Source organism: Stegostoma tigrinum, chromosome 1, assembly GCF_030684315.1.
Source record: "Stegostoma tigrinum isolate sSteTig4 chromosome 1, sSteTig4.hap1, whole genome shotgun sequence".
NCBI classification, from domain to species: domain Eukaryota; kingdom Metazoa; phylum Chordata; class Chondrichthyes; order Orectolobiformes; family Stegostomatidae; genus Stegostoma; species Stegostoma tigrinum.
The window spans coordinates 161,934,525-161,946,976 of record NC_081354.1 but is presented as its reverse complement, the minus strand read 5'-3'; the positions used below and the strand labels follow the sequence as shown (position 1 = coordinate 161,946,976).

General features: G+C 41.1%; 1 protein-coding gene across 1 annotated transcript in view; it reads right to left on the bottom strand.

Annotated features, from left to right (window-relative positions):
* The window catches only part of LOC125453954 (lipoxygenase homology domain-containing protein 1), a 222,096-nt gene that overhangs the window by 11,779 nt on the left and 197,865 nt on the right, over positions 1–12,452 (bottom strand). Inside the window, exons 37-41 of the mRNA XM_059649887.1 lie at positions 10,307–10,492; positions 9,782–9,909; positions 6,433–6,550; positions 4,011–4,188; positions 2,497–2,682 (exon numbers count right to left, since the gene is read on the bottom strand). Coding sequence (XP_059505870.1) covers positions 2,497–2,682; positions 4,011–4,188; positions 6,433–6,550; positions 9,782–9,909; positions 10,307–10,492 — 796 coding nt within the window. The remainder of the gene's footprint in view (positions 1–2,496; positions 2,683–4,010; positions 4,189–6,432; positions 6,551–9,781; positions 9,910–10,306; positions 10,493–12,452) is intronic.

The window sequence follows — 12,452 nt, the reverse complement described above, 5'->3', positions numbered from 1 at the left end:
TGCTGTGAGGCTGCAGTGCTAACCACTGAGCCAGCGTGCCGCCCCAAGACCTGTTTCTGGCAGAGAATGTGGAAGACCCTAAGGATATGGGATGGCACGGTGGCTCAGTGGTTAGCACTGCTGTCTCACAGTGCCAGGGATGTGTGCTCGATTCCACTCTTGGGTGACTTTCTGTGTGGAGTTTGTACATTCTCCCTGTGTATGTGTAGCTGCCTCTAGGGGATCCAGTTTCCTCCCACAGTCCAAAGATGTGCAGGTTAGGTGGATTGGTCATGCTAAACACAGGGTTATTATGGGGGCGGGGGGGGGGGGGGGGGGTGGGGTTGGTGTGGGTCCGGGTGGAATGTTCTTTGGAGACTTGGTGTGGACTCGATGGGCCAAATGACCTACATATTGTGGAGATTCTATAATAAGTTTGGGAAAAGGAGAATCTTTGCTCAATCCCTAAGTTCTCTCCTCAGGTCAAGAGAAATTGTGCAGGGGAAATGGATCTATTTACATAAATGTACAGAAAGATGGAAAATTATAAATTGGAATTATAGATAACACAGCAGGCCAAGCAGCATCTTAGGAGCAGAAAAGCTGATGTTTCAGGCCTAGACCCTTCATCAGAAATGGGGGAGGGGGAGAGTGGTCTGAAATAAATAGGGAGAGAGGGGGAGGCAAATTGAAGATGGATAGAGGAGAAGATAGGTGGATAGGAGACAGACAAGTTAAAGGGGCGGGGATGGACAAGAGAGTTGCAGAGGGAGAGAGATTCCCTGAGGTTTGTCCGGAGGGAGGAGGGTAACTTCTTCAGGTTAGACATCCCTGGAAGAGACTTCGCACTGAGGTTAAAATTGTATCAGAGATATTAGGAACTGCAGATGCTGGAGAATCTGAGATAACAAAGTGTAGAGCTGGATGAACACAGCAGGCCAAGCAGCATCTTAGGAGCAGAAAAGCTGACGTTTCAGGCCTAGACCATTCATCAGAAATGGGGGAGAGGGTCTAGGCCCAAAACATCAGCTTTTCTGCTCCTCAGATGTTGCTTGACCTGCTGTGTTCATCCAGCTCTACATTTTGTTAGCTCGGATTCTCCAGCATCTGCAGTTCCTAATATCTCTGATACAATGGAATTATATATTGGAACAGTCCTTCTATATTTTGATACAATACAATAAAATACACATTGGGCCAGTAGCAGTCCATATAATAAGCCTATACTGTTAATCATAAAAAAAACAGGTGCACAAAATTTGACATAATTCCAAAATGTAAAGACCAAAGTATGTCTGAAAAGGAACATGGTTGCTACTTACTGCATGTGTAAGTTCTTAACGTCCATTGTGGTCTCTGAGAACTCAATAAAAGGAAGCAAAAGAAAAGTAGAGAATGTCTCTCTTCTGGGCTCTTTGTGGCTATATGAATACTGTTAGTAGTCATGACGATTTGGGGTGGGGTGGTGATCAGAGTTTTATTACAGATGCAAATCTAAAGGGAGCTTACCACTATGAAGGCGGAAACTTGGGTTGGGAAATGGGGCCATTTAAACAGGTTAGAGAGACGGATAAGGTTCCTCATAGATCATGGCCACCTCTCCCAAGGCCCCTCCCCCTGAAACAGTGGCAGCATGACTGAATAACCTGCCCCTGTATGCAAGGATGAAGATATGCAAATACACACTCTGGAACCACCAACAATTATACAGCTCTGATGCCACTTGGTGATTCTGTTAGTGAAGGATTGTTAAACTCCGAAAATGAAAAAAAAAGCTTGAGTCATGTTTAATGAGGTACAATGGTTTCAGCACCCTACAACACAAGGTTGTGGGTGTCCAGCTTCAACCATTGGCAATGTCTGGATTTTCATATTCTTAATGTTCATGCAAAGGTACCTGAGTACAGCTCAGACTCCTTCTCATAATAACAGTTCAAGTGATTCTGGGCTGTAATTGTCTCCATTGAGTTACTAGCCCAGGACTGTCTTCAGTGATATCTTGGACGTCAAGTGAAATCCCAAGATTGTCATGTCGGGAATTCAAAGATGAGTAAAGGCCATTCAGCCCACTGACATTCTAATCTCTGATAACTCTCCCATTACTGTCCCTACTACATTTTGAAAGGCCTCACCCCAACTTCAGGCAAAACATTAACCTTTGAATAAAGATATTTTTAGCTAACCATCATAAAATGACTTTTGATCGACATGATTTATTGAGGTAAGACTTCAAAGACTTAGGCCACTGATTTGCTCTTTATGCAATAGGAAATTTATGGGAAAATTGCACATGCTGAGATTCCATTCAAGAATCAGAGTCAATGCACCACAATTATAAGTTGTCAGATTCATTTGATTTGTCAGATCAGGATCTTAGACAGTCTAATAATCCAGTTTGTTCCTGCTTTCCTGAGGTAAAGAGGAAGAAGAAATACAAATTACTGAATAAAGAATAAAAATCAATGAAATAGACACTTATGAACATATTTTAGGCCATGTCCACAGCATTATACATACCCTTGTTGTCATGCCAAATTCGGACCTTAGATAGGTCTCCCAGGCTTAACATATCTGTGAACTTAAAAATATCCATGGATTTCCGCTCAAACTTGTTGGAATTATTAGACTGTTTCAGTGCCAGGGTGCCAGTGTCACCGTGCTCTCCGAAGATGATAAGGAATACATTGGCATCAGTTCCCGCCCCTGGTGTCAACAAATAATAATGCAATGTAAATACACCCTGTGCACTTAACTGAGCACATACAAGGTAGTCCCTTGCTGTGGAATGAGGACTACATTGCCTTTCACAACTGAGATATGTGTTTGCATGTATTTAACAGTGTTACATAGGAATAGGAGGAGGCAGTTCAGTCCATTAAACCTGATCTGCCATTGTAGATCATAGCTGACTATCTCCTCCATGCCTTTTGCCTGTACTATCTCCGTTGTTATAATCTTAATGCCATTAGTCTCCAGAAATGTATCAATTTCTGATTTCAACCTGCTCAATGTATTCACAGCCATTTGGGGCAGACAATTTCAAAGATTCACCACCCTCCATCTAAAGAAATTCCTTCTTATTGCAGTCTTAAATGGCCTGCAACATTTGTTTGGAAACTAAGAAAAAGTTAAGTAGCCAAACTTGCAGAAGGTCATGGCACGGCCAGAGTCACTCCCAATATCTGCAACATTATCTATCTATAAGAAGGAAGTTTGGCACACAAACAGTCCCTGGATGTTAGCTGGATGTAAGATGTACAAAATGGGCACCAAAATGGAGAAAAGCAATACAGGCTTAGGTAAACACATCTTCTTGATAATTCAGGTCAGCTTTATTGCATGGGAAAGTCCTGGCAGCAATGGCAGAGGAGCCATGGGGATTTTTTAAAGGTCATTGTCTACATGATACAGGCAATGTTGTGTAAGGGCTTCAGAACTGGAGCAACTTTGCAATGATATCAAACAACTGCATATCACTACATATATAATATATACATAGAATAGTTTGATCTGAGTTGGAACAATCTAGAAGAATAAACCATGTTATACCACATCACACTTTATTCAAGGTGAGAGACAGTCTGAACAGCACACGGTCATGAACACATGAAGAAGATTGATTAGTCTTTACCTGATAAAATCGTAAGATCAGAACCTAATATATCAATGATTACTATGTGTAACAGTATCTGGTTTTAATGTATTAAAATAGGATGAGTATTCTGCTGTTCACACTACCCACGTCCCTCATGATTTTACAAAGGTCATATAAGATCAGTCTCCGACATTCCAGCCTATTCAGCCTCTCCTTATAGTTCAAACCCAAATAGAGATACCGAGAACTGAGCTCAGGCTAGAATTTTACTGAAGAGTTCAGGTGATTTATATTTTGCATTGTAGATATCTCCAAGTGAACTACAGATTATAATTTCTTTCCCAATATGAAAATATTGGATGGTCAATGGTGACTCTGAAATGTTGTGCATTGAGGCAATGATTAATAACAGGCAGAAGACTATCCTCTTACCAACCTGCAACATCGCTGGTTTTTACAGTAATGATGTAGGTGGTATTCTCCATCATCACTTCATCGCCAATCACTGCCGCCAGCTCACAGATAGTTGATCTCTTCGTGCCCCGTGTTTTGGACAGCCAGTCATTGTAGGAAAATGTGGTCACTTCCTGGGTGGCCTGGTTCAGCATGATAATCTAAAAGAAGGAAAAGAATCAGTCCGTCCAGTGTGGGGAAAATAAAGTAAGGGCTCTCTTTATTTTTTGTTTCCTTGAACATAATCATCACTTAATTCTGGACTCCCTTCTCAACTCTTCCAGTGCGAATACCCACAATCTAATTCCCATTTCTCCAAGGAAGGTCAGCAATGGGCTTGTGCTCTGGGAAAAGTGGAAACTGCATCTTTGGAATACTGCTGTCTTATAATTCCTAATTATTCCAGACTTTCCAACTGTCACTCTTAATGTTGTTTTCTGCTCCATTGTGATTCTGTTTATATCTACATATGCACAGCGACTACACTTTCCCAGATATGCCCAACTACCCACTTTCCAATATGATGCAGGAATCCATTGCTGGCCCCTTGATGCTAATCATTTAAAGGCATGCTAATTGGCCCACTTGTGTAGAAACTTGAGGCAGCTTTTGAAGGTAGGAGGAAAGGGCATTTCTGAAAGCTTTGTCTCAGGTTGCCCACCTGATGCATTCCTGCCTCAGAGTGGTCTTGCTGGAGATAGTAACAGAATGGCAAAAAGGAAGAGCATGATCACTTATTCATTGGAGATGACTCCACTCTCCACCTGGTAGATGACTACAGTGAGATCTCCTTTAATTTCTTACCCCTCCCAAGAGATTCACAGCAATGGCAGGCCATCCATCTGACAATGAGATTCCCTCTCAATAGTGATCGCCATGCAGCTGTAGCTACACTTAGCTGTTAACAACTTGTAAATGATTCAAAGGGGTCTACAGTGAGGAGTCCTACAGTGTTCCTGATTGGTCTGGGATCTTAGTGCTCTCCTCCAGATGGTAGGCTAGACTGAGACATCATCAGACTGAGAACAATAAATGGTACCGGAACCCAAGAATCTTCTAAGCTTTCAAACTCTTCCAAGTTATAATCTTTTCCAATCGTAAATCCGACTTGTATTTCTTTCCATCTAACTTGGGATTATATTTGATGTTCCACTATTTCTCGTCCCCACGATGAAAGGAAATTTTTCAGTCAAGTCTCTTACCATATTATTTGGCCTTTTTGTCTTTGAAACCTCTTAAATATTCTTGACGCCCAAGTTCAGGATTAGCAGAAATACACTTCTTGCTTCACTGGCCTGCCTCACTGCCTAGGCTTGTGCAGGGGAACTAGTCCATTTCACAACGTTCAGGATGCTCAGCACTGCACCACAACCTTAACTTCAGGAAAGAAGTTCATTTTTCTAAATGGAGAGCAAATTTGAGCTCTTGTTGCAATACAATTTGAGAAAGACTGACTGTCTGATGGTATCCTGTCCAAGTCAAAATTATTTACCAATCACTCACTATCAGCAGGCTGCATGCAGTCCTTTCCCTATTTTATTTGCATAGGTCTTCACTTTCTGTGTTTACTGAATGAACAGGAGTTGAGATTTCCATACGTAATCCAATATACTCGAACTGCAGTAACTTCCATGACTGAGACCAAATACTTCAGGGCAAAGAGGATCAAACACAGATTTTCATAACCCACAATGAAGCCTTCATTGTTTAGGAAGAATTATGGCAAATTTCAAGCATTACATAAAATAGTAGTCATCCTTGTCACATTCAATCACGTAATGATATCATCAGGCATCAAGCCATTTTACTCTCAGCAAACCAACTTTTAAGTCTGCGAACCTCTGAGCTCAAAACAGCCATCATCAAAAGTATCCCTTGATGCATTCCTTCCTCCAGTATTGTTTGATTGCTACTCTTCCGAGAATGTCAAGTAAACAATTCATGGAATCAAAGCCAAAAATTCTCTGTTCAACTCCATTCAGCCTTGGTGAAAATCAACAAAGATGTGTGACTGTGGCCATGTTACAATTTAAGGAGCACAGGGCCAGGAGGAGGCCAGTCAACCCTTCAAATTCTTTTTCTCATCCATTTGAAAATAGATAATCATGATGTTAACCCCACTGACGTGCTTTGGTAACCATTAATACTTTTGTCCAACTAAAATCTACCAACCTGTATTGAAAATTTCAATTGACCTCAGCATTTTTTTTCAGGGGAGAATTCTAGATCTTTACTACAGTTTGGTCAAGGAAGTGTTTCCAGACATTTGTCCTGAATGGCCTCAATTTAATATAATATTTTTACATCTTCTTGCTCTGAACTTGAGGAAATAATCTCCCTCTACTTTCCCTACTAACTCACAGCACGATCCCAATTTCACACTGATGTTGTGTCCTCAGTATCACCTTATCCAGGAACCAGTCGGGACGATATCCTTTAGTATCAGTGCGAATCCTTATTTTCCGGAGAGGAGCAATATCTGCAATCACCATGGAGAAGGTATCCTCTTGGCCTCTTTCGAATCTGGAAGATAAATGTATCATGGCACAAGAAGCAAGACAAATGGCAGGAAGAATGAATAACCACAGTGACATGAGGTTTTGAATTTGGTGAGAAGAGAATCATTCATGTCAAAGTTGAAAAAGAATGTCTCCCAAGATCAGGAGACGAATACTCCTGGCTAAAATCCAGTGGGATAGCCATAGAAATGATGGGGAAATGGAGAGACTAGGCCTGCTGATGCCTCCGTGCTCATTAGAATATGGAATCAATTTTATTGAAAGAAAAGAAAGTCTTAGGGGACTTGACAGTTAATTAGTAAAGTTATGTCACATGGGATTCGGAGTGAGCTTGCTAATTGGATACATAATTGGTCTAATGGCAGGAGATATGGTAATGGTGGAGGGTTGTTTTTGGACAGGAGGCCTGTGACCAGCGGTGTTCCATAGGAATCAGTTCTGGGGCCCATTTTTGCATGTCATTTATTATAAATGATTTGGATGAGAATATAGGACCCATGGTTAGTAAGCTTGCAGATGATAACAAAATTGGTGGCATTGTAGACAGTGAAGAAGATTTTCTAAAATCACAAAGGGATCTTGATCAAATGTGTCAATAGGCTGAGAAATAGCAGATGTAGTTCACTCTGGATAAATACGAGGTGTTGCATTTTGGTACAACAAACAGGGTAAGGCTTATACAATTAATGGTAGAGACTGGGGTGGTGTTGTAGAGCAAAGGGACATAGGGGTTCAGGTGCATAATTCTGTGAAGTTTGTGTCATATATAGACAGGATGGTTAAAAAAGGTGATGAGTACATTTGCCTTCATTGCTCAGTCCTTTGGGTACAGGAGTTGGGAAGTCATGTTGAGGTTGTATGGGACATTAGTGTGACTTCTTCTGGAATACTGTGTCCAGTTCTGGTTGCCCATTTATAGGAAGGATATTATTAAGCTGGAGAGGATTCAGAAGATATTTACAAGGAAGCTACTGGGTTTGGAAATTTGCATTATAAAAAACAGCTGGAAAAGGGGATTTATTTCATTGGAGTTTAAGAGGTTGGCTGGTGACCTGAAACAAGTTTATAAAATCATGAGGGTTTATGGTAGTTGTCATTTCCCTAGGAGGGGAGATTTCAAGACTAGGGGGCACATTTTAAGGTAAGAGGAGAGAGATTTAAAAAAGATGAGGGGCAATTATTTTATACTGAGCGTGGTTCTAATGTGGAATGAACTTCCTGGGGAAGTGGTGAATGTGGGCACAATTACAACGTTTAAAAGACATATGGATAAGTACATGAACAGGAAATGTTTGGAGAGATATGGGCCAGGAGCAGGCAGCTGGGACTAGTTTAGTTTGGGATTATGTTCAGCATGGGATGATTGGGCTGAAGGTTCTATATGACTCTATGACTGTATAACAGGATTAGCGCAGAAAGGTTGTTCCTTGTGGAACAATCTAGGACCAGTAGGCATAATCTCACAGTAAGAGGTCACCCATTTAAGACTGAGATGAGGAAGAATTTCTTATCTCAGAGAGTTGTGAATCTGTGGAATTCTTTAGTGCAGAGGACTGTTGAGGCTAGATCATTAAGTATATTGGAAGCTGAGAGAGACAGATTTTTAATCATTGAGGGAATCCAGGGTTATGTGGCCAAAGTATGAAAGTTCACTTGAGGACTATCAGATCAGTCATGATCTCATTGAATTGCAGAGCAGATTCAATGGGTTAAATGTTCTATGTCTGCTCACTTCACTAATGGTCTCATGGTTCCTGCCCTGACCACAGTGTTGCTCTTTCCTCTCCTGCTGAGATCACTGCTGACTTCCCCTTCCCCAGTGACCATATGTAAGAACTTGGGGAGTGATGAGCGAGGGTACAGCACAGCTTCCCATTCCATTTCCCTCTCCTTCCTGCTATTTTAAGTTCCTGAAAATCCAATATCTTTTTTTTATTGTCACATGTGCCCCAAGTAGGAGTACAGTCAAAAGCTTTCACAGTGTCTGCCTTCTTAAGGCAACATCGTATAAGTGCCTTGGTACAGTTCTTAGATACAGCAGAGGGATAAAGGTAGTTACTTAACTACATAGTTTAAAACAAGTTAAAAGTAGGAATACATTAAGGGATATATTAAAGGGTTAACATTACAGTGTTCTAAGGTAAGGATTGTCCCCTCATACCAGTTTCTGTCCAGGACAGTTGTGATAGACGGGGATCTAAATTGGATGGACCAGCCAATGTCAATCTAGACATTGCAAAAGACAGCTGCAAACCAGGCCATCAACTTTCCAAAATTCTCCTTAACAACTTCGAGGGCTGGGAAAACTGTCATAGACAAGTCAAGCAACAGCCTGAAGTAATCATACTCACAAAATCATACCATTCAATATCCCAGACAACCATCCCTGACTACATCCTGACCTATTGGCAGGACAGACATGAGAAAGATGGTGGCACAGTGACATTTGGGAGACAGTTGGCCAAGGGAATCCTCAACGTCATGGTATCAGGTGAAACTTGGCAAGGGACATTCTGTTGATTACCAGCTACTGTCCCCATCCTTTTACTGATGAAACTGTACTCTTCTGTGTTTATTACTTACAGGTCAGTTCAAAGAAGGCCACTTCTCAGATGCAGAATTCTGCACTGTCTTATTCAATCTTTCATGGGATGTAGATGTAGCTGGAAAGGCCAATATTTTGTTGCCCTTCTCTAATTGCCATCAAACAAAATGGCTGGCTAAGCCAATCAGAAGGCAGTTAAAAATCAACCACATTTCTGTGGTTCTGGAGTCACATGAAAGCCAAACCAAGTGAGGCTGTCAGTTCCCTTCCTTAAAGGGCATTAGTGAACCAGACAGTTTTGACTATTTATGATGGTTGTATCATCATAATTACTGAGATGAGCTTTCAATTCAGTCGCTGGGCATTATTACTTGGAGTTTAAATTAGGTAGCATAGTGAGCTGCAGTTTCCTACTTCCAGTTTCAAATTCAAAACACTCATTCAAGCCAAAATATTATTTTTAAATTATAAAGCAAGTGGCAAAGAGGTCTTAAAGCACAGCCTTATTTCTGTTATTGAGAAAAGTAGTTTATTAATAAAGGCTTTGAAGACGCTACCAGTGCTGCAAATGAGGTGAATCAGTACTAATGCTTACATGATACGAACTAGGATATTGAAGACTACTGTCTAAAAGAATCATAGATGGATCAAATCTTGGCGTTTGGAATCATATTGAAGTTTAAAACCCACCTGCCTCCATTTTTGTCAAGTAACATCTCCTCTGTGCTTCCATTGGCTCCAAAGACAGACATGTAAATGTTGGCATCCGTCCCACCATTTTGGACGTCACCAGTAACCACAGTTACTTCATAAGAGATCTGTTCAACAGCCATATTTAGTGTTAACTCAATACTAATGGCAGGCACAACCAGAGAATTGAATTATTATTTTACCATTACAAATTCAATTCGTATTTATCTCTCTTCTCTATGATCCATTTCACTATTACAACTCTGATTCCCACTTTCCATCTTATTTATTGTACACCATTTCATTACTGATTCACTATTCCAGTCCACTTTCATGTTCCTCCTTTTGTATAGATTGTATTTCTGTCTGCCTTTCATTTTTATCTCGATACCCATTTCTTACCTACTTTTAATCATCTCCAATGTCCAAACTGATCACATTTCCTTTTCTTCATTCAAACCCTTCTGATTATGCCAGATTATATATTTTGGATGCATTACGGAAAAAATATCAAGTAACTTTTACCTTATGTCCAATCTGCACAGCTTCCGCATCGAGGATGTTGAACACCCGTGCTGTCAGTCCATCAGCCCGGTCTTTGGCAAGCCAGCATTTGCAACGAAAGACATACATGATACCTTTAGTAGGCACTGAGATTTCCAGTTCTTCCACTAACCAGCAACTCTCTGGAGTGGCACCATCGTGACCCACCTGTTCAGGGAGAATAAACCACAATCAGAGGACAACACAATATTGGAAATGTGAAAGGGCCAAAAGATCATTTGCATTTTGTTACAGGCAATGAATTAATTTTGTAGCAAAAAATTGCTGGAAATACTCAACCGGTCAAGCAGCACCTGTAGAGAGAGAAACAGAATTGACATTGTCTGGTCGATGACCTTTCATCTCAAGTTCTTTGCTTCTCTGTCTGTGCGGCACACTGAGGGTTTCCATTGTTTTCTGATTTCCAGCTTTCATGATATTTTTGCTTAATTACTTTTAAAGTTTTGTCACTGTTGTAGCCAATTTGTGAACAGCAAACCGCAGCACATGACCAGATAGCACAACTTTATTTTCTGTTAATAGTATCACAGAATCTTATGTGTCTACATGAGAGGGAAGGTTGTTTTGATATTTCATGTGAAAGATGTGAACACGCCCTCAGTATTTCACTGGAAGTTTAGCCTAGATTTAACCTTCATGTCTCTGTTGTGGGGTTTGAGTCCATATCCTTCTGTGACAGCCCTTATGTTAAACTGGGCCTATATTCTAAGCATTGAGCACAGCATCCCAAACGTGCTGAAATTTGGAGGCTAGTGTGCGTGCGATGAATGGTCACTTGATGTGGTACCACACCAGAACCTTAGAAACACATAGTTCAGAAGAGGCCATTCGGCCTTTGAATCTGTACTATAACATACTACTGAAAATACTACAAAAATTTACTCCTACCTATACTAGTTCCACTTTTCTGTGCTAGGCTCATTGCTTTGAATGCTATGACACTTCATGTACTCATCATGTACATTTTTAAAAGTTGTGAGGTTCCCCTGCTCAACTATCCTCCTAGGCAGTACATTTCAGACACTCCACCACCCGCTGGATGAAAATTCCTTTTCGTCAAGTACCCTCTAAACCATGAGACCACAAGCCATAGGAGTGGAAGTAAGGCCATTCAGCCCATCAAGTCCACTCCGCCATTTAAATCATGGCTGATGGGCATTTCAACACCACTTCCCTGCACTCTCCCCGTAGCCCTTGATTCCTTTTGAGATCAAGAATTTGTCGATCTCTGCCTTGAAGGCATCCAACGTCCCTGCCTCCACTGCGCTCTGTGGCAATGAATTCCACAAGCCCACCACTCTCTGGCTGAAGAAATGTCGTCTCATTTCAGTTTTAAATTTACCCCCTCTAATTTTAAGGCTGTGCCCACGGGTCCTAGTCTCCCCACCTAATGGAAACAACTTCCTAGCGTCCACCCCTTCTAAACCATACATTATCTTGTAAGTTTCTATTAGATCTCCCCTCAACCTTCTAAACTCTCATGAGTACAATCCCAGGATCCTTAGCCGTTCATCATACGTTAAACCTACCATTCTAGGGATCATCTGTGTAAATCTCCGCTGGACATGCTCCAGGGCTAGTATGTCCTTCCTGAGGTGTGGGGCCCAAAATTGGACACAGTATTCTAAATGGGGCCTAACTAGAGCTTTATAAAGCCTCAGAAGCATATGGCTGCTTTTATATTCCAACCCTCTTGAGATAAACGACAACATTACATTCGCTTTCTTAATTACGGACTCTACCTGCAAGTTAACCTTTAGAGAATCCTGGACCAACACTCCCAGATCCCTTTGCACTTCTGATTTGCGAATTTTCTCACCGTTTAGAAAATAGTCCACGCCTGTATTTTTTTTTCCTCATATCTTTCACTTTAAAATTATATCCTCTCATTAATGACCTTTCAACCAAGAGGAACAGCTGCTTTCAATTCACCCTGTCCCTCATAATCTTACACACTCATTAGTTACCCCCTCAACATTCTCTGCTTCAAAGAAAACAACACGAGTTCATCCAACCTCTCTACATTGCTGAAATGCTCCAACCCAAGCAACTTTCAGGTAAATCTTCTTTGCGCCCTCTCCAGTCACATCCTTCCAACAGTGTAAGC